This window comes from Solea solea, chromosome 14, assembly GCF_958295425.1.
Source record: "Solea solea chromosome 14, fSolSol10.1, whole genome shotgun sequence".
Classification (NCBI taxonomy): Eukaryota; Metazoa; Chordata; class Actinopteri; order Pleuronectiformes; family Soleidae; genus Solea; species Solea solea.
The window spans coordinates 16,603,653-16,630,816 of NC_081147.1; the positions used below are offsets into that span (position 1 = coordinate 16,603,653).

Below are 27,164 nucleotides of genomic sequence, written 5' to 3' on the forward strand. Positions count from 1 at the left end.
GTTTCATTGGCGGACAATATTCATCTCTACCATCCAATAGGAGAAGAGATGAGCAGAACTGTTAAAGGCACAGCGTCCATTAAATAAGCCGCCCTATACTGCATGAGCAGTGTCAACAGAAATGATATGATGCCCGCTGTTGTACGTCACCATCAATTATACTGCAAATCAAATTCAGTCTGAGTATAGAAATACAAATAGCCTGTAATATAGGATTTGATGAGGAAAACTAGTGCTCTGAATATACAAAAAAACACTCCTCAGATACGGAACTGTCCGGGTCTGTGGTGCTGAAACAAAGAGCCATTCTAAAACACCTATGATACAGCATTGTACAACTAGAAGTGTAACATTTTGTACATTTCTAGTACAAAATGTTATACAATTGTACAATTGTATTTAAAAACACTGGGATTTTGTGGATTAGGATTCAAATGCTGAGATTGAGGAGCCAATACTTATGGTTGTCTGGGTTGAAATGAAGATGTAATGACTATCCTTATGATATATTCTGAAACGTATAATATTTATTTGTAAAGAAAAGAAAATATGACAATGTAGTATCACGAGTAAAAAACACATACAAATACCAAACTATACACATGCAGGTAAAATATAAAATCGCAAGTGTTTGTGACTTGTGATATAGATTACACAGCAGTTCAATTATATTTCTGCTCACCTGCTGGCTCTCAAAGGTCCAGGTGCTGTCAGGTAAAGACGCATCCAGGACACTGATCACCTCCTTAAAGTCAGTGGTGCTGCTGGGCTTAATCAAAGTGAAATCACTGTACTCTGACATTGGAGACATGCAGGACCTGAAGGAGTGACTCTGAGACAACATGTCTCCTCCCAGCACCTCCACGTACTTTATGGGTCCATCAGAGTTGAGCTGAATCTGCAGGTTTCTGTTGGGGTTCTTGTAATCATCACAGTCGCCGCGTCTCATGCAGCAACTACCACTGCTTCTGCTGTTCCTGATGCATTTAACCGCTAAGATGAGAAAAGTCAACAGAGACAGCACGGACACCGAGGCCAGAGAGAGAATCAGATAAAGGGCGATTCTCCCGTTTTTCTTGCTGGGCTCTGCTACCTTCTGTCGCAGGTCTAAGATGGGCTCATGGAGACCGTCCTCCAGTAGGATGGACACCGTGACGGTGGAGGACTGTGCCGGTTCCCCGTCGTCTCTGATCTCTATAAGCAGCCTCTGAGAGGAGTCGTCCTGCTCGGACACAGCGCGTTTAGTCCTCACCTCCCCTGTGTACAGATTGACAGTGAACAGAGACGCGTCTGTGGCCTCCTTCAGTTTGTAGGAGATCCAGGCGTTATGGCCCGAGTCAGCGTCCACAGCTGTCACCTTGGTAACCAGGTGACCCGCTTTAGCGGGACGTGGCATCCGCTGATGAGCGAGGGAGCCCATGGCAGCGGAGGAGGGGTAAATAACAGCGGGTGCGTTGTCGTTCTGGTCCAGGATAAAAACATGGACAGTAGCGTTGCTGCTGAGAGACGGAGAGCCCTGATCCTTTGCCTGAACCTGAATCTGAAACACCTTGAGTTTCTCATAGTCAAACGAGTGCATGCTGTAGATGCTTCCGTTATCTGAGTTAATGTAAACATACGATGAGACAGAAACGTCCTGCACTTTAGAGTCCAGTATAGAGTAAGAGATTTTAGCATTTTCTCCAAAATCCAGGTCAGAGGCTGATACTGAGAACAGTATAGATCCCGGAACTCCATTCTCTTTTAAATATACATTATAGGAGGACTGACTGAATACAGGAGGGTTGTCATTCACATCAGCGACAGTAACAGGAATAGTTTTCTTACTGGACAGAGGAGGAGAACCTGAATCAGTGGCTGTGATCTCAATATTATACTGAGAGAAACTCTCTCGGTCTAAAACACCCTTGGTTACCAGTGCATAATTATTAGAAAATGATGGTTTTAGAGTAAAAGGAGAACCTTTGGGTAGCTGCAGTGTTACTTTGCTGTTATCACCCGAGTCCGCGTCACGTGCGTTGAGCAAAGCCACCACTGTGCCACTCGGTGCGTCCTCGCGCACTGGCTGTGGTTCAGAGGTGAGAACAATTTCTGGAGTATTATCATTAACATCCACAACATCTATCTGCAGACGACAGTGACTCTCCATTTCAGGAACACCTTTGTCTTTTGCAGTTATTTCTATTTTGTAAGATGTGTCTTTTTCATAATCTAAATCTCCTTTCAAATATATTTCCCCCGTTACTGAATTGATTTCAAACATTGATGTGACAGAATCAAGCGTCCGGGAGTCAAAAGAGAAATTAACTTCACCGTTTGGTCCCTCGTCAGCGTCAGTTGCTGTCACCTTAATAACAAAAGTATGCTTTGCAGTATTCTCAGGTAAGGAAACCTTATATGAAGTTTGATCAAATACTGGGAAATTATCATTTACATCAAGCACAGTGATTGTGATCTGTGAGGTTCCAGACATGACTGGGCTTCCACCGTCTAATGCTGTCAGCAGAAGCTGATGAACTGCTTTCTTCTCTCTGTCCAGTGGCTTCTCTAACACTAGCTCTGGAACTGTTTTTCCATCCTCAACCTCCTTCATTTTCAACGTAAAACAGTCGTTTTTGGTAAGCGTGTACGATTTCACCGAATTACTTCCAACATCTAAATCTTCTGCGCTCTGTAATCGAAATCGAGCTCCCACGGCTGCCGATTCAGAAATTTTCAAAGCCGTTTCCTTTGAGTGAAATCTGGGGGCGTTATCATTTATATCCTTAATTTCTACCTCAATTCGATGTAAAGTTAGGGGGGTTTCAAGGACAATCTGCAGAGGCAACACGCAGCTGACGCTTTGTCCACACAAAGCCTCTCTGTCTATTCTGTCATTCACCACCAGCTCGCCCTTCCCCGCATCCACACTGAAATACTGCTCATCAGCCTCAGAGGATACACGCAGTTTACGGTTGAAAATCTCAGACAGTCCCAAACCAAGGTCTTTCGCTAGATTTCCTACCACAGAACCCTGCTTTAGCTCCTCTGGGATGCTGTGACGAGTCTGTGCGGCTGTTGTACTCCACAGGAGAAAGAAATACTGCCACCAAATCGCCTGCCATCGCCAGTCTCGGTAGTGCATTGTCTTTGTCATCCCAGATCCGTTAGGATGTGTTATTTCCCATAGAGAAAATCGAAAGTAACATCCACTTCTATTAGAGGCTTGGCCACTCCGATTGACATATTCCATGCATTGCCGTTCATTTCAGAAGCTTAAATATACGATCTAATTTTCATATCTGAGCTATAACCGCATCACACACCGTCCAGCAGCTCGTTGCACTGTTAACGTTGGTGGTGCTGAAGCTGGTGAGGGGGAGGGAGTAGATCTCTTTGTACAGTTCTGTGTGTGATTGGCGAACATCGTCTACCACAAGCAGCCAATGGGAAGACGGCTGAGCAGAGCATTGAAACACGCAGCTGCGCTCAAGAGAGCCTGCACAGATGCACTACTGTGAGTATGTGTGTGTGTGTGTGTGTGTTTGTGTGTGTTGAACATTATATCCGTCCAATCAAAGTAAATGCGTTTTCACAATGCGACAGATCAACAGATACAAATCAAAGCATATCCCCACTAGTTTGTATAATAGACAAACACCAGTTTTGAATAAAAAAAAATCCACAAAGTATTTTTTGAGAACGAATAAATACAGCCATAATAAACACACACTCTCACATATTTGATAATTGTGTCTAGTTGTTGGAGCATCGAAATAAGGAGGAGTGATTTAATAAGTTTTCTTTCTCATAACTAAGTTACCAATAACTACAGTTTACTGGGCAAAATAATAAAGTGGCAATTGCATATTTTTGAGCATATGAAGCAGTTAAAAATCAAATAAAACAAACGCGTCATGGGAACATTAAAACAGCCGGTCACTTTGCTCACCTGCTGGCTCTCAAAGGTCCAGGTGCTGTCAGGTAAAGACGCATCCAGGACACTGATCACCTCCTTAAAGTCAGTGGTGCTGCTGGGCTTAATCAAAGTGAAATCACTGTACTCTGACATTGGAGACATGCAGGACCTGAAGGAGTGACTCTGAGACAACATGTCTCCTCCCAGCACCTCCACGTACTTTATGGGTCCATCAGAGTTGAGCTGAATCTGCAGGTTTCTGTTGGGGTTCTTGTAATCATCACAGTCGCTCCGTCTCATGCAGCAACTACCGCTGCTTCTGCTGTTCCTGATGCATTTAACCGCTAAGATGAGAAAAGTCAACAGAGACAGCACGGACACCGAGGCCAGAGAGAGAATCAGATAAAGGGCGATTCTCCCGTTTTTCTTGCTGGGCTCTGCTACCTTCTGTCGCAGGTCTAAGATGGGCTCATGGAGACCGTCCTCCAGCAGGATGGACACCGTGACAGTGGAGGACTGGGCCGGTTCCCCGTCGTCTCTGATCTCTATAAGCAGCCTCTGAGAGGAGTCGTCCTGCTCGGACACAGCGCGTTTAGTCCTCACCTCCCCTGTGTACAGATTGACAGTGAACAGAGACGCGTCTGTGGCCTCCTTCAGTTTGTAGGAGATCCAGGCGTTATGGCCCGAGTCAGCGTCCACAGCTGTCACCTTGGTAACCAGGTGACCCGCTTTAGCGGGGCGGGGCATCCTCTGATGAGAGAGGGAGCCCATGGCAGCGGAGGAGGGGTAAATAACAGCGGGTGCGTTGTCGTTCTGGTCCAGGATAAAAACATGGACAGTAGCGTTGCTGCTGAGAGACGTAGAGCCCTGATCCTTTGCCTGAACCTGAATCTGAAACACCTTGAGTTTCTCATAGTCAAACGAGTGCATGCTGTAGATGCTGCCGTTATCTGAGTTAATGTAAACATACGATGAGACAGAAACGTCCTGCACTTTAGAGTCCAGTATAGAGTAAGAGATTTTAGCGTTTTCTCCAAAATCCAGGTCAGAGGCTGATACTGAGTACAGTATAGATCCTGGAACTCCATTCTCTTTTAAATATACATTATAGGAGGACTGGCTGAATACAGGAGGGTTGTCATTCACATCAGCGATAATGACAGGTATGATTTTCTTACTGGACAGAGGAGGAGAACCTGAATCAGTGGCTGTGATCTCAACATCATAATGTGAGCAGCTCTCTCTGTTTAAAACACCACTAGTAACCAGTGCGTAATTATTAGAAAAAGAAGGTTTAAGAGTAAAGGGTGAACCTTTGGGAAGCTGTAATGTCACTTTACCGTTATCACCGGAATCAAGATCCCGGACACCGAGCAAAGCCACTACTGTCCCACTGCGAGAGTCTTCGGGCACAGACGTGGGTTTAGATGTCAGCAAAATTTCTGGAGCATTATCATTTACGTCTAAGACATCCACCTGTACACTGCAGTGGCCCTCCATTTTAGGAAAACCTTTGTCTTTTGCACTTACGTCTATCCTATATGAGGTTTGATTCTCATAGTCTAACGGGCTTTTTAAATATATATCTCCAGTTACCACATCTATATAAAACAACGACAGCACCGATGGTGGTGTGTGTATGCCAAGAGAGTATTCAATTTCTCCATTTGGACCCTCATCTATGTCGGTTGCTTTTGTTGTGATTACAAAGGAGCCATTTGCACTGTTTTCTTGAAGAGATATTTTATAAAAGGGATTTTCGAATAATGGCATATTATCATTAATATCAAGCACAGTTATAGTTATTTTTGAAGTCCCAGACTTCACTGGGTTTCCTCCGTCCATAGCAGTAAGAAACAAATTGTGAATTGCCTTTTTCTCCCGATCTAATGACTTATTTAATACTAATTCGGGTATTTTCCTTCCATTTTCTATTTCTTTTACTTTTAAAATAAAACACTCATCTTTACTCAGAGTATACGTTTTCAATCCGTTACTCCCAACATCAGGATCTTCTGCACTCTCCAAGGGAAAACGCATACCAACAACGGTGGATTCAGCAATTTCTATAACATGATCGCTTTTTAGGTAAGTAGGAGCGTTGTCATTAACATCTCTGATTTCCACTTCTATCCGGTGTAACTGTAACGGTTGCTCTATTACCACTTGCAGAGGTAGAACACAGCTGACGCTTTGTCCACATAAAGCCTCTCTGTCTATTCTGTCATTCACCACCAGCTCGCCCTTCCCCGCATCCACAGTGAAATACTGCTTACCAGCTTCAGAGGCAACACGCAGTTTACGGTCAAACATGTCTGACAGTCCCAAACCAAGATCTTTGCCTAGATTTCCTACCACTGAACCTCGTTCCAGTTCTTCCGGGATGCTGTACCGAGTCTGCCCATGTATTGTAATCCACAAAAGGAAGAAATTGTGCCACCAAAGCGCCTGCCATCTCCAGTCTCTGTATCCCATTCTCTTTGTCATCCCCAGTCCTCACAACAGGACGTTATTTCCCATCGATTTATAATTTTCGATGAAGATGCCAGTGTACGAATCCAACAAAGATACTTGTCATACTCCAAGGATATCCATCTATATGCATCTTGACAAAATACAAGTTATTTTATGCGAATGTCTAAACGCATCGTCCTCTCATCTCTGGTCTGAGCAATGCACTGGCTACAGTGTGGAAAATGGATGGGGGAGGGAATAGATCTCTTTGTACAGCGCCTAACGCTATTGGTGCACAGCATATAACGCATATCCAATGTGCTCGAAACAAATGTGTTACACACCCAGCACTGATGGACCAGCAGTGCAACTCAAAAGGAGATGCAGAAGCACAATTAGGTGATTCTTCCAATGAACAAAGACGTCTATTAAATTATGATTCACTTCTCCTCATCATTTTTTCAGTATTGTCTTTGAAAAATACCTTGCAATTTAATTACACTGAAAGTAAAATAATTATATGTACATTACGTTTACAAAATGTATAGAATATGAAGCTCACTCACATAAAAAACAAAAGCAACTTCCAGTGGCTGTGACTATAATTAAGGTATGATAACAGTATGAATCAGTGATACTTCTTCAACAGTATTATGTTGCATCACAATCAATCAGCCAAACACAAAGCTGACAATGCAGTGGCAAAACGTAATCGGTTTCAGTCTGAAAACCTCCACGAACCACGTATTTTTATGTTTTATTTTTTTTTATAAACGGACAAACAAATATTTACTATATCAGTTACTTCAGTGGTGTTTGGTTTCTGCAAATAAAATCTAAGCTGCATCAAAACAGATCATCAAATGATGCATCAAATAATCAAGTATAACATCACTTCAAACCGCACGAGGACAGGCTGGCAAGGATTCATGAGAACATTAAAAAAAAAGAAAAATTGTGTCACACTTTGCTCACCTGCTTGCACTCAAAGGTCCAGGTGCTGTCAGGTAAAGACGCACCCAGGACACTGATCACCTCCTTAAAGTCAGTGGTGCTGCTGGGCTTAATCAAAGTGAAATCACTGTACTCTGACATTGGAGACATACAGGACCTGAAGGAGTGACAACATGAGATGAGACAACATGTTGTCTGAGACAACATGTCTCCTCCCAGCACCTCCACGTACTTTATGGGTCCATCAGAGTTGAGCTGAATCTGCAGGTTTCTGTTGGGGTTCTTGTAATCATCACAGTCGCCGCGTCTCATGCAGCAACTACCGCTGCTTCTGCTGTTCCTGATGCATTTAATCGCTAAGTTGAGAAAGTCAACAGAGACAGCACGGACACCGAGGCCAGAGAGAGAATCAGATAAAGGGCGATTCTCCCGTTTTTCTTGCTGAAGAAATTCAGAGAACCTTGAGTTCTCACTAGAATGCCTTGCAGCTCAAGTATCTATTGTTATTACACTGCGTAATAACGCTTCTTATTCCTCTATCTCCCAAAAGTTCGAATAACCATGGCAAAAAAAATAGCAAAAAACTGCAAATAATTTTCACATACACATGAATGGGAAACGGTCGAAAGAAGGAAAAGTCACCAAAATGTCATAGCTTAGTATGTCGTCCAAAATTACTCAAAAAAGTCATAGTATAGTATGTCGTCCAAAATGTGACAAAAAAGTCATAGTATAGTATGTCGTCCAAAATCAGTCAAAAGTGTCATAGTATAGTATGTTGTCCAAAATGAGTCAAAAAAGTCATAGTATAGTATGTCGTCCAAAATCAGTCAAAAAAGTCATAGTATAGTATGTTATCCAAAATGACCTAAAAAAGTCATAGTATAGTATGTTGTCCAAAATATGACCAAAAAGTCATAGTATAGTATGTCGTCCAAAATCAGTCAAAAATGTCATAGTATAGTATGTCGTCCAAAATCAGTCAAAAAAGTCATAGTATAGTATGTCGTCCAAAATCAGTCAAAAATGTCATAGTATAGTATGTCATCCAAAATATGACCAACAAGTCATAGTATAGTATGTCTTTCAAAAACTGTCAAAAAAGTCAAAGAATAGTATGTCGTCCTAAATCAGTCAAAAAAGTCATAGTATAGTATGTCGTCCAAAATATGAAAACAAAGTCATAGTATAGTATGTCGTCCAAAATATGACCAAAAAGTCATAGTATAGTATGTCGTCCAAAATCAGTCAAAAATTGCATAGTATACTATGTTGTCCAAAATGACTCAAAAAAGTCATAGTATAGTATGTTATCCAAAATGACCTAAAAAAGTCATAGTATAGTATGTTATCCAAAATGACCTAAAAAAGTCATAGTATAGTATGTTGTCCAAAATATGACAAAAAAGTCATAGTATAGTATGTCGTCCAAAATGAGTCAAAAAAGTCATAGTATAGTATGTTATCCAAAATGACCTAAAAAAGTCATAGTATAGTATGTCGTCCAAAATATGACAAAAAGGTCATAGTATAGTATGTGGTCCAAAATATGACAAAAAAGTCATAGTATAGTATGTCGTCCAAAATGAGTCAAAAAAGTCATAGTATAGGATGTTGTCCAAAATGAGTCAAAAATGTCATAGTATAGTATGTCGTCCAAAATCAGTCAAAAATGTCATAGTATAGTATGTCGTCCAAAATCACCTAAAAATGTCATAGTATAGTATGTCGTCCAAAATGAGTCAAAAATGTCATAGTATAGTATGTCGTCCAAAATCAACTAAAAAAGTCATAGTATAGTATGTCGTCCGAAATATGACAAAAAAGTCATAGTATAGTATGTCGTCCAAAATGAGTTAAAAAAGTCATAGTATAGTATGTCGTCCAAAATCACCTAAAAATGTCATAGTATAGTATGTCGTCCAAAATGTGATAGCATAGTCTTGTAGTGGTGGGATACGAACCAGTGTCCCTGAAGGGTTGGGTCTGAAGGGGTGCATCACAAACCGCTCAGCCAACTGAGAAAGCGCTCACTGTGTCCCAAAACCACCTCAAATGTCATAGTATAGTATGTCGTCCAAAATCAGTCAAAAAAGTCATAGTATAGTATGTCGTCCAAAATGAGTCAAAAATGTCATAGTATAGTATGTCGTCCAAAATGAGTCAAAAATGTCATAGTATAGTATGTCGTCCAAAATCACCTAAAAATGTCATAGTATAGTATGTCGTCCGAAATGAGTTAAAAAAGTCATAGTATAGTATGTCGTCCGAAATATGACAAAAAAGTCATAGTATAATATGCCGTCCAAAATGAGTCAAAAAGGTCATAGTATAGTATGTCGTCCAAAATGAGTCAAAAAAGTCATAGTATAGTATGTCGTCCGAAATATGACAAAAAAGTCATAGTATAGCATGTCGTCCAAAATGAGTTAAAAAAGTCATAGTATAGTATGTCGTCCAAAATCACCTAAAAATGTCATAGTATAGTATGCCGTCCAAAATGAGTCAAAAAAGTCATAGCATAGTATGTCGTCCAAAATGTGATAGCATAGTGTATTGCTCAAATGACCAAAATTGTCTTGTAGTGCTGGGATACGAACCAGTGTCCCTGAAGGGTTGGGTCTGAAGGGGTGCATCACAAACCGCTCAGCCAACTGAGAAAGCGCTCACTGTGTCCCAAAACCACCTCAAATGTCATAGTATAGTATGTCGTCCGAAATATGACAAAAAAGTCATAGTATAGTATGTCGTCCAAAATCAGTCAAAAATGTCATAGTATAGTATGTCGTCCAAAATGAGTCAAAAATGTCATAGTATAGTATGTCGTCCAAAATCACCTAAAAATGTCATAGTATAGTATGTCGTCCGAAATGACATACTATAAAAAATCACCTAAAAATGTCATAGTATAGTATGTCATCAAAAATCAGTCAAAAAAGTCATAGTATAGTATGTCGTCCAAAATCAGTCAAAAATGTCATAGTATAGTATGTCGTCCAAAATGAGTCAAAAATGTCATAGTATAGTATGTCGTCCAAAATCACCTAAAAATGTCATAGTATAGTATGTCGTCCGAAATGAGTTAAAAAAGTCATAGTATAGTATGTCGTCCGAAATATGACAAAAAAGTCATAGTATAGTATGTCGTCCAAAATCAGTCAAAAAAGTCGTAGTATAGTATGTCGTCCAAAATCACCTAAAAATGTCATAGTATAGTATGTCGTCCGAAATATGACAAAAAAGTCATAGTAAAGTATGTCGTCCAAAATGAGTTAAAAAAGTCATAGTATAGTATGTCGTCCAAAATCACCTAAAAAAGTCATAGTATAGTATGTCGTCCAAAATGAGTTAAAAATGTCATAGTATAGTATGTCATCCAAAATCAGTCAAAAAAGTCATAGTATAGTATGTCGTCCAAAGTGAGTCTAAAATGTCATAGTATAGTATGTCGTCCAAAATCACCTAAAAATGTCATAGTATAGTATGTCGTCCGAAATGAGTTAAAAAAGTCATAGTATAGTATGTCGTCCGAAATATGACAAAAAAGTCATAGTATAGTATGTCGTCCAAAATCAGTCAAAAATGTCATAGTATAGTATGTCGTCCAAAATCAGTCAAAAATGTCATAGTATAGTATGTCGTCCAAAATCAGTCAAAAATGTCATAGTATAGTATGTCGTCCAAAATCACCTAAAAATGTCATAGTATAGTATGTCGTCCAAAATGAGTCAAAAATGTCATAGTATAGTATGTCGTCCAAAATCACCTAAAAATGTCATAGTATAGTATGTCGTCCGAAATATGACAAAAAAGTCATAGTATAGTATGTCGTCCAAAATGAGTTAAAAAAGTCATAGTATAGTATGTCGTCCAAAATCACCTAAAAATGTCATAGTATAGTATGTCGTCCAAAATGTGATAGCATAGTCTTGTAGTGGTGGGATACGAACCAGTGTCCCTGAAGGGTTGGGTCTGAAGGGGTGCATCACAAACCGCTCAGCCAACTGAGAAAGCGCTCACTGCGTCCCAAAACCACCTCAAATGTCATAGTATAGTATGTCGTCCTAAATCAGTCAAAAAAGTCATAGTATAGTATGTCGTCCAAAATATGAAAACAAAGTCATAGTATAGTATGTCGTCCAAAATATGACCAAAAAGTCATAGTATAGTATGTCGTCCAAAATCAGTCAAAAATTGCATAGTATACTATGTTGTCCAAAATGACTCAAAAAAGTCATAGTATAGTATGTTATCCAAAATGACCTAAAAAAGTCATAGTATAGTATGTTATCCAAAATGACCTAAAAAAGTCATAGTATAGTATGTTGTCCAAAATATGACAAAAAAGTCATAGTATAGTATGTCGTCCAAAATGAGTCAAAAAAGTCATAGTATAGTATGTTATCCAAAATGACCTAAAAAAGTCATAGTATAGTATGTCGTCCAAAATATGACAAAAAAGTCATAGTATAGTATGTCGTCCAAAATGTGATAGCATAGTCTTGTAGTGGTGGGATACGAACCAGTGTCCCTGAAGGGTTGGGTCTGAAGGGGTGCATCACAAACCGCTCAGCCAACTGAGAAAGCGCTCACTGCGTCCCAAAACCACCTCAAATGTCATAGTATAGTATGTCGTCCAAAATCAGTCAAAAAAGTCATAGTATAGTATGTCGTCCAAAATGAGTCAAAAATGTCATAGTATAGTATGTCGTCCAAAATGAGTCAAAAATGTCATAGTATAGTATGTCGTCCAAAATCACCTAAAAATGTCATAGTATAGTATGTCGTCCGAAATGAGTTAAAAAAGTCATAGTATAGTATGTCGTCCGAAATATGACAAAAAAGTCATAGTATAATATGCCGTCCAAAATGAGTCAAAAAGGTCATAGTATAGTATGTCGTCCAAAATGAGTCAAAAAAGTCATAGTATAGTATGTCGTCCGAAATATGACAAAAAAGTCATAGTATAGCATGTCGTCCAAAATGAGTTAAAAAAGTCATAGTATAGTATGTTCTGCCAAAATCACCTAAAAATGTCATAGTATAGTATGCCGTCCAAAATGAGTCAAAAAAGTCATAGCATAGTATGTCGTCCAAAATGTGATAGCATAGTGTATTGCTCAAATGACCAAAATTGTCTTGTAGTGCTGGGATACGAACCAGTGTCCCTGAAGGGTTGGGTCTGAAGGGGTGCATCACAAACCGCTCAGCCAACTGAGAAAGCGCTCACTGTGTCCCAAAACAACCTCAAATGTCATAGTATAGTATGTCGTCCGAAATATGACAAAAAAGTCATAGTATAGTATGTCGTCCAAAATCAGTCAAAAAAGTCATAGTATAGTATGTCGTCCAAAATCACCTAAAAAAGTCATAGTATAGTATGTCGTCCAAAATGAGTTAAAAATGTCATAGTATAGTATGTCATCCAAAATCAGTCAAAAAAGTCATAGTATAGTATGTCGTCCAAAATGAGTCAGAAATGTCATAGTATAGTATGTCGTCCAAAGTGAGTCTCAAATGTCATAGTATAGTATGTCGTCCAAAATCACCTAAAAATGTCATAGTATAGTATGTCGTCCGAAATGAGTTAAAAAAGTCATAGTATAGTATGTCGTCCGAAATATGACAAAAAAGTCATAGTATAGTATGTCGTCCAAAATGAGTCAAAAATGTCATAGTATAGTATATCGTCCAAAGTGAGTCTAAAATGTCATAGTATAGTATGTCGTCCAAAATCACCTAAAAATGTCATAGTATAGTATGTCATCCAAAATCAGTCAAAAAAGTCATAGTATAGTATGTCGTCCAAAATGAGTCAAAAATGTCATAGTATAGTATGCCGTCCAAAATGAGTCAAAAATGTCATAGTACAGTATGTCGTCCAAAATCAGTCAAACAAGTCATAGTATAGTATGTCGTCCAAAATGAGTTAAAAATGTCATAGTATAGTATGTCGTCCAAAATCACCTAAAAATGTCATAGTATAGTATGTCGTCCAAAATGAGTCAAAAATGTCATTGTATAGTATGTCGTCCAAAATGAGTCAAAAATGTCATATTATAGTATGTCGTCCAAAATCAGTCAAAAAAGTCATAGTATAGTATGTCGTCCAAAATGAGTCAAAAAAGTCATAGTATAGCATGTCGTCCAAAATGAGTTAAAAAAGTCATAGTATAGTATGTCGTCTAAAATCACCTAAAAATGTCATAGTATAGTATGCCGTCCAAAATGAGTCAAAAAAGTCATAGCATAGTATGTCGTCCAAAATGTGATAGCATAGTGTATTGCTCAAATGACCAAAATTGTCTTGTAGTGCTGGGATACGAACCAGTGTCCCTGAAGGGTTGGGTCTGAAGGGGTGCATCACAAACCGCTCAGCCAACTGAGAAAGCGCTCAGTGTGTCCCAAAACAACCTCAAATGTCATAGTATAGTATGTCGTCCGAAATATGACAAAAAAGTCATAGTATAGTATGTCGTCCAAAATCAGTCAAAAAAGTCATAGTATAGTATGTCGTCCAAAATCACCTAAAAATGTCATAGTATAGTATGTCGTCCAAAATGAGTCAAAAATGTCATAGTATAGTATGTCGTCCAAAATCACCTAAAAATGTCATAGTATAGTATGTTGTCCGAAATATGACAAAAAAGTCATAGTATAGTATGTCGTCCAAAATGAGTTAAAAAAGTCATAGTATAGTATGTCGTCCAAAATCACCTAAAAATGTCATAGTATAGTATGTCGTCCAAAATCAGTCAAAAAAGTCATAGTATAGTATGTCGTCATGAATATGACAAAAAAGTCATAGTATAATATGTCCTCCAAAATGAGTCAAAAAAGTCATAGTATAGTATGTCGTCCAAAATGAGTTAAAAAAGTCATAGTATAGTATGTCGTCCAAAATCAGTCAAAAAAGTCATAGTATAGTATGTCGTCCAAAATCACCTAAAAATGTCATAGTATAGTATGTCATCAAAAATCAGTCAAAAAAGTCATAGTATAGTATGTCGTCCAAAATGAGTCAAAAATGTCATAGTATAGTATGTCGTCCAAAATCAGTCAAAAATGTCATAGTATAGTATGTCGTCCAAAATCACCTAAAAATGTCATAGTATAGTATGTTGTCCGAAATATGACAAAAAAGTCATAGTATAGTATGTCGTCCAAAATGAGTTAAAAAAGTCATAGTATAGTATGTCGTCCAAAATCACCTAAAAAAGTCATAGTATAGTATGTCGTCCAAAATCACCTAAAAAAGTCATAGTATAGTATGTCGTCCGAAATATGACAAAAAAGTCATAGTATAGTATGTCGTCCAAAATGAGTCAAAAATGTCATAGTATAGTATGTCGTCCAAAATCACCTAAAAATGTCATAGTATAGTATGTCGTCCGAAATGAGTTAAAAAAGTCATAGTATAGTATGTCGTCCGAAATATGACAAAAAAGTCATAGTATAGTATGTCGTCCAAAATCAGTCAAAAAAGTCGTACTATATTATGTCGTCCAAAATCACCTAAAAATGTCATAGTATAGTATGTCGTCCGAAATGTGACAAAAAAGTCATAGTATAGTATGTCGTCCAAAATGAGTTAAAAAAGTCATAGTATAGTATGTCGTCCAAAATCACCTAATAAAGTCATAGTATAGTATGTCGTCCAAAATCACCTAATAAAGTCATAGTATAGTATGTCGTCCAAAATCACCTAAAAATGTCATAGTATAGTATGTCGTCCAAAATCAGTCAAAAAAGTCATAGTATAGTATGTCGTCATGAATATGACAAAAAAGTCATAGTATAATATGTCCTCCAAAATGAGTCAAAAAAGTCATAGTATAGTATGTCGTCCAAAATTAGTTAAAAAAGTCATAGTATAGTATGTCGTCCAAAATCAGTCAAAAAAGTCATAGTATAGTATGTCGTCCAAAATCACCTAAAAATGTCATAGTATAGTATGTCATCAAAAATCAGTCAAAAACGTCATAGTATAGTATGTCGTCCAAAATGAGTCAAAAATGTCATAGTATAGTATGTCATCCAAAATGAGTCAAAAATGTCATAGTATAGTATGTCGTCCAAAATCAGTCAAAAAAGTCGTAGTATAGTATGTCGTCCAAAATCACCTAAAAAAGTCATAGTATAGTATGTCGTCCGAAATATGACAAAAAAGTCATAGTATAGTATGTCGTCCAAAATGAGTAAAAAATGTCAAAGTATAGTATGTCGTCCAAAATCACCTAAAAATGTCATAGTATAGTATGTCGTCCGAAATGAGTTAAAAAAGTCATAGTATAGTATGTCGTCCGAAATATGACAAAAAAGTCATAGTATAGTATGTCGTCCAAAATCAGTCAAAAAAGTCGTAGTATATTATGTCGTCCAAAATCACCTAAAAATGTCATAGTATAGTATGTCGTCCGAAATATGACAAAAAAGTCATAGTATAGTATGTCGTCCAAAATCACCTAAAAAAGTCATAGTATAGTATGTCGTCCAAAATCACCTAAAAATGTCATAGTATAGTATGTCGTCCGAAATATGACAAAAAAAGTCATAGTATAGTATGTCGTCCAAAATGTGATAGCATAGTGTATTGCTCAAATGACCAAAATTGTCTTGTAGTGCTGGGATACGAACCAGTGTCCCTGAAGGATTGGGTTTGAAAGGTTGCATCACAAACCGCTCAGCCAACTGAGAAAGTGCTCTCTGTGTCCCAAAACCACCTCAAATGTCATAGTATAGTATGTCGTCCAAAATGAGTTAAAGATGTCATAGTATAGTATGTCGTCCAAAATCAGTCAAAAAAGTCATAGTATAGTATGTCGTCCAAAATATGACAAAAAAGTCATAGTATAATATGTCGTCCAAAATGAGTCAAAAAAGTCATAGTATAGTATGTCGTCCAAAATGAGTCAAAAAATTCATAGTATAGTATGTCGTCCGAAATGAGTTAAAAAAGTCATAGTATAGTATGTCGTCCGAAATATGACAAAAAAGTCATAGTATAGTATGTCGTCCAAAATCACCTAAAAATGTCATAGTATAGTATGTCGTCCGAAATATGACAAAAAAGTCATAGTATAGTATGTCGTCCGAAATATGACAAAAAAGGCATAGTATAGTATGTCGTCCAAAATGATTTAAAAAAGTCATAGTATAGTATGTCGTCCAAAATGAGTCAAAAATGTCATAGTATAGTATGTCGTCCAAAATGAGTCAAAAATGTCATAGTATAGTGTGTCATCCAAAATCAGTCAAAAAAGTCATAGTATAGTATGTCGTCCAAAATATGACAAAAAAGTCATAGTATAGTATGTTGTCCAAAATGAGTCAAAAAAGTCATAGTATAGTATGTTGTCCAAAATGAGTCAAAAAAGTCATAGTATAGCATGTCGTCCAAAATCACCTAAAAATGTCATAGTATAGTATGTCGTCCAAAATCGGTCAAAAAAGTCATAGTATAGTATGTCGTCCAAAATGACCAAAAAAAGTCATAGTATAGTATGTCGTCCAAAATGAGTCAAAAATTTCATAGTATAGTATGTCGTCCAAAATCAGTCAAAAAAGCCATAGTATAGTATGTCGTCTGAAATATGACAAAAAAGTCATAGTATAGAATGTCATCCAAAATGAGTCATAAATGTCATAGTATAGTATGTCGTCCAAAATTGGTCAAAAAAGTCATAGTATAGTATGTCGTCCAAAATTGGTCAAAAAAGTCATAGTATAGTATGTCGTCCAAAATGAGTCAAAAAAGTCATAGTATAGTATGTCGTCCAAAATCACCTAAAAAAGTCATAGTATAGTATGTCTTCCAAAATCACCTAAAAATGTCATAGTATAGTATGTCGTCCAAAATCACCTAAAAATGTAATAGTCCAAAATCAGTCAAAAATATAATAGTACATAGTATGTCGTCCAAAATCATTCAAAAAGGTCATAGTATAGTATGTTGTCCAAAATTTGACAAAAATGTCATAGTTAAATGACTCATTTTAATTAAACAGTGCATTTGTATGTAAACGTTACTGTTCAAAAAAGGTTTGAACTGACCATCTGCCCCGGAACATTTTCACATTATCAAATCTTCCCTAATCAACGAGAAGCAGAAAATTCTCAGCAGAATTTCCTGGTGTTTATTTTGACAGCATCTAATTGTCGCTGTCCGCTGCCGTAGTGCTGAATTGTATATTTAACACTGAGTTGTTTTATTGGTGCACTGCCATTTCCAAAATTTGTGAAATATTAATGCATTCCATTTCGCCTTTTCCCAGTTAAAATAGCATATCATGAGACAATGCGAAAGGTCTGGTGACACTTGACAACAATGATGAAAAGATATGTAGATAGATTTGTTTCGACATACTTTCATGAAACACTCCACACCACTCTGACCAAGCATTTATCAAACTGCATAGGGTTTAGCAAAAGCAGAACATTTATTTTTCAGTATTGGAATTCATCACATTTGCTTACCTGCTGGCTCTCAAAGGTCCAGGTGCTGTCAGGTAAAGACGCATCCAGGACACTGATCACCTCCTTAAAGTCAGTGGTGCTGCTGGGCTTAATCAAAGTGAAATCACTGTACTCTGACATTGGAGACATACAGGACCTGAAGGAGTGACTCTGAGACAACATGTCTCCTCCCAGCACCTCCACGTACTTTATGGGTCCATCAGAGTTGAGCTGAATCTGCAGGTTTCTGTTGGGGTTCTTGTAATTATCACAGTCGCTCCGTCTCATGCAGCAACAACTACCGCTGCTTCTGCTGTTCCTGATGCATTTAACCGCTAAGATGAGAAAAGTCAACAGAGACAGCACGGACACCGAGGCCAGAGAGAGAATCAGATAAAAGGCGATTCTCCCGTTTTTCTTGCTGGGCTCTGCTACCTTCTGTCGCAGGTCTAAGATGGGCTCATGGAGACCGTCCTCCAGCAGGATGGACACCGTGACAGTGGAGGACTGGGCCGGTTCCCCATCGTCTCTGATCTCTATAAGCAGCCTCTGAGAGGAGTCGTCCTGCTCGGACACAGCGCGTTTAGTCCTCACCTCCCCTGTGTACAGGTTGACAGTGAACAGAGACGCGTCTGTGGCCTCAGTCAGTTTGTAGGAGATCCAGGCGTTATGGCCCGAGTCAGCGTCCACAGCTGTCACCTTGGTAACCAGGTGACCCGCTTTAGCGGGGCGGGGCATCCTCTGATGAGAGAGGGAGCCCATGGCAGCGGAGGAGGGGTAAATAACAGCGGGTGCGTTGTCGTTCTGGTCCAGGATAAAAACATGGACAGTAGCGTTGCTGCTGAGAGACGGAGAGCCCTGATCCTTTGCCTGAACCTGAATCTGAAACACCTTGAGTTTCTCATAGTCAAACGAGTGCATGCTGTAGATGCTTCCGTTATCGGAGTTAATGTAAACATACGATGAGACAGAAACGTCCTGCACTTTAGAGTCCAGTATAGAGTAAGAGATTTTAGCATTGTCTCCAAAATCCAGGTCAGAGGCTGATACGGAGTACAGTATAGATCCTGGAACCCCATTCTCTTTTAAATATACATTATAGGAGGACTGACTGAATACAGGAGGGTTGTCATTCACATCAGTGATAATGACAGGTATGATTGTCTGACTTGATAGAGGAGGAGAGCCCGAATCAGTGGCTGTGATCTCAATGTTAAATTCAGAAACACTTTCTCTGTCTAGAATACCACTAGTAACTAGTGCGTAATTTTGGGAAAACGAGGGTCTTAGTGAAAATCGAGATTTCTTTTGGAGCTGTAATGTTACTTTACCGTTATCGCCAGAGTCGAGATCTCGGGCACTGATCAGAGCTACTACAGTGCCATCAGGTGCATTTTCGGGCACTGGCTTTGGGTGAGAGGTGACTATTATTTCGGGGGCATTATCATTCACATCTAACACGTCAACGTGGACAGTGCAGTGTCCCTCCATTCTCGGACTTCCTTTGTCTTTCGCACTTATGTCTATTTCATAATTTGGAGTTAATTCGAAGTCTAGTTTTCCCTGGAGAGATATTGTGCCTGATACACTATCAATACTAAAGACAGAGAGAACAGATTCTGATGTGTGCGCTCCAAAAGTATATTCTATTTCTCCATTTAGACCATCATCCATATCCGTCGCTTTTGTCTGTACTATCAGTGCACCCTCTACAGCATTCTCGTTAATAGAAACCTTATACAGGGGTTTCTCAAAAGCTGGGACGTTATCGTTGATATCGAGGACATTAATAGATATTTGAGAGGTTCCTGATCTCAGTGGGTTACCCCCATCTAAAGCTGTCAACAGAAGCTTATGAACAGCTTTTTTCTCTCGATCTAATATTTTTGCTAAAACCAATTCAGGAACTTTTCTTCCACCTGCAACCTCTTTAATTCGAATATTAAAACATTCGTCTTTACTGAGCGTGTATGATTTCAACGAATTACTGCCAACATCAGGGTCTATGGCGCTTTCTAAAGGGAATCGAACCCCTACAACTGTGGACTCCGCAATATCCAACGTGACATCATTTGATGGGAATTTCGGCGAATTGTCATTGATGTCTAATATTTCAACCTCAACACGAAAAAGTTGCAATGGATCTTCAATTACAACCTGCAGAGGCAAAACACAGCTCGCGCTTTGTCCACATAAAACCTCTCTGTCTATTCTGTCATTCACCACCAGCTCGCCCTTCCCCGAATCCACAGTGAAATACTGCTTATCTGCCTCAGAGGCGACATGCAGTTTACGGTCAAAAATCTCAGAAAGTCCTAAACCAAGATCTTTGGCCAGATTTCCTACCACAAAGCCCTGCTTCAGTTCCTCTGGGATGCTATAACGCGTCTGTCCGTGTATTATACTCCACAAGAGGAAGAAAATATGCCACCAAAGCGCCTGCCACCTCCAGTCTCTGTATCCCATTCTCGTTGTCATCCTTCGTCTGCTACAACACATACAATCCAACCGAAATGGTGTGTAGAAAAATCCTGAACTCGATCATCGCAGTCTTTATTCCAGTTGAGCATTTTAACGTATTGCTGAGCATGGCTGTAAACTAAAACGTGTAGATTTCATATTCTATATTCAAGAGCTCATTGCTCCGTCTTTTGTCTCTTTGCAGTCTATTCGTGTTATAATGCCGAGCCTGCATGGGGGCAGGGACTAGATTTCTTTGTACAGCTCTGAATCCTATTGGTGCAGAGCATCCATTTACACCATCCAATGATAGAAGGGCAAATCAACAGTCTTAAAGACACAGCATTCATTCGTTTGTGATGCTTCACCTCAAAAAGACAAATATTGGGGCATAAATATGTAAGAATATGTATATATATATATATATATATATATATATATATATATATATATATATATATATATATATATATAAATATATATTTATTTATTTAATGAAACAATCTGTTTTTTGTTTTTAATGAAACAAAAGAATAATCAAACTAACGGACAAACACACCCACTGAGCTGTAAACAGCCCTTCTTCACCCAGCGTCGCTGTCCACTAACATGGTGCTGAAATACTAGGAATGGGTGACTGTCAGATGTGTTGGATGAAAATAATGTGACTGAATATTTCTTGTAATCAACAGGATGTGTTCATTTCTCAATGACATAGATAAGTAGTTGTTTTCTGCTCACCTGCTGGCTCTCAAAGGTCCAGGTGCTGTCAGGTAAAGACGCATCCAGGACACTGATCACCTCCTTAAAGTCAGTGGTGCTGCTGGGCTTAATCAAAGTGAAATCACTGTACTCTGACATTGGAGACATGCAGGACCTGAAGGAGTGACTCTGAGACAACATGTCTCCTCCCAGCACCTCCACGTACTTTATGGGTCCATCAGAGTTGAGCTGAATCTGCAGGTTTCTGTTGGGGTTCTTGTAATCATCACAGTCGCTCCGTCTCATGCAGCAACTACCGCTGCTTCTGCTGTTCCTGATGCATTTAACCGCTAAGATGAGAAAAGTCAACAGAGACAGCACGGACACCGAGGCCAGAGAGAGAATCAGATAAAGGGCGATTCTCCCGTTTTTCTTGCTGGGCTCTGCTACCTTCTGTCGCAGGTCTAAGATGGGCTCATGGAGACCGTCCTCCAGCAGGATGGACACCGTGACGGTGGATGATTGAGCCGGTTCCCCGTCGTCTCTGATCTCTATAAGCAGCCTCTGAGAGGAGTCGTCCTGCTCGGACACAGCGCGTTTAGTCCTCACCTCCCCTGTGTACAGATTGACAGTGAACAGAGACGCGTCTGTGGCCTCCTTCAGTTTGTAGGAGATCCAGGCGTTATGGCCCGAGTCAGCGTCCACAGCTGTCACCTTGGTAACCAGGTGACCCGCTTTAGCGAAGCGGGGCATCCTCTGATGAGAGAGGGAGCCCATGGCAGCGGAGGAGGGGTAAATAACAGCGGGTGCGTTGTCGTTCTGATCCAGGATAAAAACATGGACAGTAGCGTTGCTGCTGAGAGACGGAGAGCCCTGATCCTTTGCCTGAACCTGAATCTGAAACACCTTGAGTTTCTCATAGTCAAACGAGTGCATGCTGTAGATGCTGCCGTTATCTGAGTTAATGTAAACATACGATGAGACAGAAACGTCCTGCACTTTAGAGTCCAGTATAGAGTAAGAGATCTTAGCATTTTCTCCAAAATCCAGGTCAGAGGCTGATACTGAGTACAGGATTTTACCAGGAGGATGGTTCTCCTTTACATAGACGACATAAGAAGGCAGGGAGAAAACTGGTGGGTTGTCATTTACATCTAATAATTCAACGAGTATTATTTTTTCACTCATTAATACCGGTTTTCCAGAATCAACGGCACTTATCTTGACACTATATTGGTGATAATTTTCACGGTCAAGTGGCCCATTCGTTACTAATGAATAATGGTTTGAGACCGACGGATTTAACTTGAAGGGGAACTTTGACGACAAAGTTAAAGTAACCTTGCCGTTGTCACCTGAATCAGGGTCTTTTGCGCTTAATAATGCAATAACTGTACCGACTGCAGAATCTTCTGGAACAGGTGTTGTTAATGACGTCACAATTATTTCAGGAATATTATCATTGATGTCCACTACTTTAATTTCGACGCCACAATGTCCATCCATTTTAGGGTTGCCTTTGTCCATTGCTATTACATCAAATCTGTGCACAGAGTTTGTTTCATGATCTAACGCTCCCTTGACTACAATAATCCCAGTAGAAGATGCAATATCAAATAATGATAAAATAATATCTGTAGTTTGTTCTGCAAAAAAATATTCAATTACTCCATTCAGTCCTTCGTCTGCATCTGTGGCCTTAACCTGCAATACTTCCGTTCCTGGTATTGCCACCTCACTGACATTTGCCTCATATATCTGCCTCTCAAATTGTGGTGCATTATCATTATTGTCAAGCACTATAACTGTTATTTCAGATGTTCCTGAGCGCACAGGGTCTCCGCCGTCAACAGCGGTGAGAATAAGATTATGCACAGGCAGCTTTTCCCGATCCAGAGGTTTTTCGAGAACTAGTTCAGGGATTTTCCTTCCATCTTTATGATTTTTAACAGTCAGTTTGAAATTGTCGTTCTTACTAATGAGGTATGAGCGCACAGAATTAGCACCTACATCTGGGTCGTGTGCATTTTCTAAAGGAAATCGCGCGCCAGGATTCACCAGCTCTGCAATTTTCAACACTTTTCCTTTAGTAAGAAAGCCGGGCGAATTATCGTTTGTATCCTGTATATCAATTTCGACTCTGTGCAGCTGCAGGGGGTTATCTATTACTAGTTCTAAAGGCAACAGACATGACGGTCTTTGTCCGCACAGTTCCTCCCTGTCTATCCTATCAATGACCACCAGTTCTCCCTTCCCCAAGTCAACACTGAAATACTGTCTACCAGCTTCCGATGTTATCCGCAATTTACGTCGATACAATTCAGATACAACCAAACCCAAATCCTTGGCGAGATTTCCTACCACGGTGCCCTGTTTCACTTCCTCCGGGATGCTGTAGCGAGTCTGTCCATCTATTGTACTCCACAACAGAGAGAAATTGTGCCACCATAAAAAAATCTGCCATGCAGACAGTTTGTTCCACATCATTCCTCGTTGCATTAATCCCATATTTCAATGATTTAGCCGAAAATATGTATACTCCAATGTAAGGGCGTCCTCATCATTCTTTGTGTCTGCATTATTCCCCCTCTGTTGTGCAGAGCGTTGCAATGATTACGATGCTGAAGCTACTCGGTGAGACTGAGTAGATCTCTTTGTACAGCTCTGGATATCATTGGTGGACAGAGTACACTTGCTCCCACCAATCACAGTACAGTGAACATGAACACTACCAGTGACGTAAATATGGTAATCCACAGGAAAATATAATCTGGTTTCAGTTATTTAAACAAAACAAAAAAATTAAAAACAACAACATTGTTTGCTATTCCTTAGAGGTAATTTACCGTCTAATAAAACGGATTTAAGTTTGTGAACAGGAGGAGAATATAAAAGTATTATTATTGAAACTTAAATTAAATTATTATAGCATGAGTTTTAAAACACAACAAAGAGACTATCCTAAAATATAAATACAAACCAATGAATAATGAGTGAAAATAATGAATGCCATGTATTTGTTTACGTCTCATCTGTTCAATAGAGGCTTCAAAGATAAATATAATAAAAAAAAACATTTTATTTTAAATAGAGAAGGCATTATTTAGCAATGCTTTTATTGGTATAGGAACAGTTTCCTAAATTAATAAAATATTAATTATTATTAGATTAATGCTCTGTCTTCATTCATGTGTCATCTCGCCTGATGTGTGAACCTACATGCACACACAAACACCTTTGTGGCTGACAAGGCTCTTCGTTGCCTTCCTGTGGCCAGAGAAAGCCAGTGCAGCCTGAGCACGTTATGACGTGGCTTTTAACAAGCCTCAGAGAAATGACTCTGGCTGCAGCGAACGTAAAATACCCGTATGGAGGTTTGTAGAACAAATGGAAAGGGAGGGGGAGCCCAGATGGCTCTCTTTCTCTCCATTGCTGCCTCATTCGCTCTCATACACACAACAGAATGTACCACAGTATCCACCACAACATGTACATTTAAGTGACACATTTGCCTGTATTACATGTTTCTCAGATCATTCTAAAACCTATGCACTGCAATCATGTAATATCTGTATGCCACATTTAAAATTCAAAACTCTAATTTCGGTTCAGAACTGTAAGACTAATTATAATTACTTCAGTTAATTGATATGAAAAGCAAGCGCAAAAAACATCTACTATATTTGCCATAGTCGTGTGCTATGAATGGGGATAGGTGACAGAAGGAGATGCAGCCAGAGAGGCTGCCAGAGAGGCTTAGCGAGAGACCGGGAGGGGAAGGGCGCAGGATCTGCTTTCAGCACCACGGAGGTGGACAGCGCCATCCAGGCGGCCAACTGCTGCCTCTGCATATTGCAGGAGAAAACAGCAGTTCTAACAGGCTCACACTGAAAACAGCAGGCAGCTTACAAAGTAAAAGTCATCAGTGCTGTTTTATGAAGGAATACAGGACTGCAGCCTTTCAGAACACATGACATATCTTAACCTTATGTTAAGGGGAAGGAATTGCAACATTCACAGATGTTTGATAATGATTCTGTCAGCCAGTGCTTATCCATTACATCCATATTTATTGATTTAGTTTTTTGCAAATAGTGCTGGGATGCTTTCAAAATTCAGAACATTACTGATACCTTAGTGACCTCATCTCACAGTCAGAGGAAACATTATCACTGTGACACTTTGTACCAAAACAAACCTGCAGCTGCACAACCTGAATCCACCAGGTGTCAGTCTCAACAATGTGCTTCATACTGAAAATACTGCACATGTACATGACAATGCAATAACTCCATGTTTTCATACTTGGTACATACTTCATAATACTAAGTGACTTGAAATAATTGTGTGAATATGAAGAGTTTACAGTAACACATCAGAGTTTGTTGTCACTATTATATGAGATTATTGTGTGATAAATCAGTTGTATGGTATATTACAGTATGTTAGGCTGTGATTTTTAAAGCTGCAGTGTGCAATGTTAGTTTTGTTTCTAATACCGCAGCAGTGTCTTGATGTTGTTCAACAAGCATTACTGATATTTTGTCGGTGTTGCATTGCTGAAGGTTACTATAAAGCAAACATGTCTGTGTTCAGCAAAATAAAGATGAACTACATTCTTTGACGCATGATTGGTCAGTTCAATTAAAAACGGTTTAGATTTTTTTTAAATAACATCCACGGATGTTAAACATTATTGAATGTTTCTTTGCACTGTTTTACTTTGTGATGCAGAGTTAAATGTCATGATAACTGTTTTATTTAATGACTGCAATGTCATGCTCTCTGTTTACCTGTATAGCATATACATTGACCATGGGCTGTAATTTAATACACAGTGCTGGACATTATATTTACTGCAACTAAATTCTGGTCTTGCTGGTCCCTGCTGTAGTATTTAAACCTTGTAAGCATGGTAGTAGGGATAACCACCTGTGTGTAAGTGTAATGACATACCTTTTCAGCAACCTGAAAAAAGTACATGTACAAAGAAGCTAAACTCCTCACTCAAAATATTCTCAAAATGAAGCTGTCATTCAGAAAGATTAAATTGTCATGTTTCATCCGGACAGTAGATAGTGACTGCAATGAGAGTAGCACCTGAAATCCTCCATCTTCATATTTTGAGAATTAGGGCATGCACATGGTCTCTCATGATTGGCTCTCAAAAACGTCTCGTCATCAAAGCCTCATAGATGGAAGAAGGAAGGCATGTTGATACATGTGTGAGTGAAAATATGATTCACTGCTTTACTCAGAGCCAGCTTGTGATGTTCGCACACCATGAAATGAGTCAGTGCTAAAGTCTGTGTTTGGATTCTCTCACTGTAAAGCGTGATATTCAGTTGTCAGTGAGTCAGTAATCTGTACTTCTGATCAGTTTGCGTGAATGTAAGTGTGACATTCATGTTCAAAATGTGGATGAAAACTAGTTCTTACCTTATGAGTCAAGATTCAACATGAGGCAGGGACGAAACAAGAACAGCAGCAGACATGGAGGGAGGAGGAGGGTCACATGAAATGGGAGAGAGAAACATGTCAGTTAGACTGATGGTCAGAAAACAACAGTCTGGCTTTGGGAAGTACAGCAACCAAACATACTTACCACGGGTTTCACATCAATCATTGTCAATGCACATGTGTAATTTTGCTTAATTTGAATGTTAATAAATTAACATTACATAAACAGTCTGCTGTGTGTGTGTAACACATGTGAGTGTGTGTTTGTGAATAGATAGATAGATAGACAAATAGATAGATAGATAGATAGATAGATTGATAGTTAGATAGTTAGATAGTTAGATAGATAGATAGATAGATAGATAGATAGATAGATAGATAGATAGACAGACAGACAGACATACAGACAGACAGACAGACAGATAGATGAGCTTGTGGGACATTTTGTGAAAAGGATCATTCTGAACAACAACAAAAAAAAGCTAAATGCTAAAAGTAGTCCATGAAGCCCATAATGACTGGGAGAGACGGGCATAACAGATCATTGTTACAGACTGGGAGTATGTTGCTTTAACAGAAACATATGAAAATAATAATAATAATAATAAAAAAGATGAGAAAAAAAATAAAAATCACAATAATCTGCATTAATTGATAAATGAATAATGTGTGCCACACACCTCTCAAATGATCCTTTCAAGAAACACACACTTTGTAACACTGCAGCCACTTCAGACTAAGACACACCACTGCACTGCTGCACCAAAACAGTACCCTCATA

At 39.0% G+C, this 27,164-nt stretch overlaps 5 protein-coding genes across 51 annotated transcripts in view; all 5 read right to left on the reverse strand.

The window, feature by feature from the left end:
• The window catches only part of LOC131472450 (protocadherin gamma-A11-like), a 223,708-nt gene that overhangs the window by 25,167 nt on the left and 171,377 nt on the right, over positions 1-27,164 (reverse strand). The gene's annotated exons all lie outside the window — the stretch shown is intronic.
• Positions 485-2,998, reverse strand: LOC131472471 (protocadherin gamma-C5-like). The gene has a single exon (XM_058649712.1). The coding sequence runs from the start codon at positions 2,591-2,593 to the stop codon at positions 500-502; it is 2,094 nt and encodes a 697-aa protein (XP_058505695.1). The 5' UTR covers positions 2,594-2,998; the 3' UTR covers positions 485-499.
• On the reverse strand, positions 3,772-6,625 carry LOC131472456 (protocadherin gamma-C5-like). Its single transcript, XM_058649693.1, has one exon. The coding sequence runs from the start codon at positions 6,383-6,385 to the stop codon at positions 3,809-3,811; it is 2,577 nt and encodes an 858-aa protein (XP_058505676.1). The 5' UTR covers positions 6,386-6,625; the 3' UTR covers positions 3,772-3,808.
• LOC131472459 (protocadherin gamma-C5-like) lies at positions 17,685-20,537 on the reverse strand. The gene has a single exon (XM_058649697.1). The coding sequence runs from the start codon at positions 20,258-20,260 to the stop codon at positions 17,753-17,755; it is 2,508 nt and encodes an 835-aa protein (XP_058505680.1). The 5' UTR covers positions 20,261-20,537; the 3' UTR covers positions 17,685-17,752.
• LOC131472458 (protocadherin gamma-C5-like) lies at positions 20,807-23,633 on the reverse strand. Its single transcript, XM_058649696.1, has one exon. The coding sequence runs from the start codon at positions 23,429-23,431 to the stop codon at positions 20,921-20,923; it is 2,511 nt and encodes an 836-aa protein (XP_058505679.1). The 5' UTR covers positions 23,432-23,633; the 3' UTR covers positions 20,807-20,920.

What these genes read in the sequence shown, in the direction of transcription:
- LOC131472456 (XM_058649693.1), bottom strand. Translation starts at nt 6,385, where the DNA reads ATGACAAAGAGAATGGGATACAGAGACTGGAGATGGCAGGCGCTTTGG.
- LOC131472459 (XM_058649697.1), bottom strand. Translation starts at nt 20,260, where the DNA reads ATGTGTTGTAGCAGACGAAGGATGACAACGAGAATGGGATACAGAGAC.
- LOC131472471 (XM_058649712.1), bottom strand. Translation starts at nt 2,593, where the DNA reads ATGAAGGAGGTTGAGGATGGAAAAACAGTTCCAGAGCTAGTGTTAGAG.
- LOC131472458 (XM_058649696.1), bottom strand. Translation starts at nt 23,431, where the DNA reads ATGGGATTAATGCAACGAGGAATGATGTGGAACAAACTGTCTGCATGG.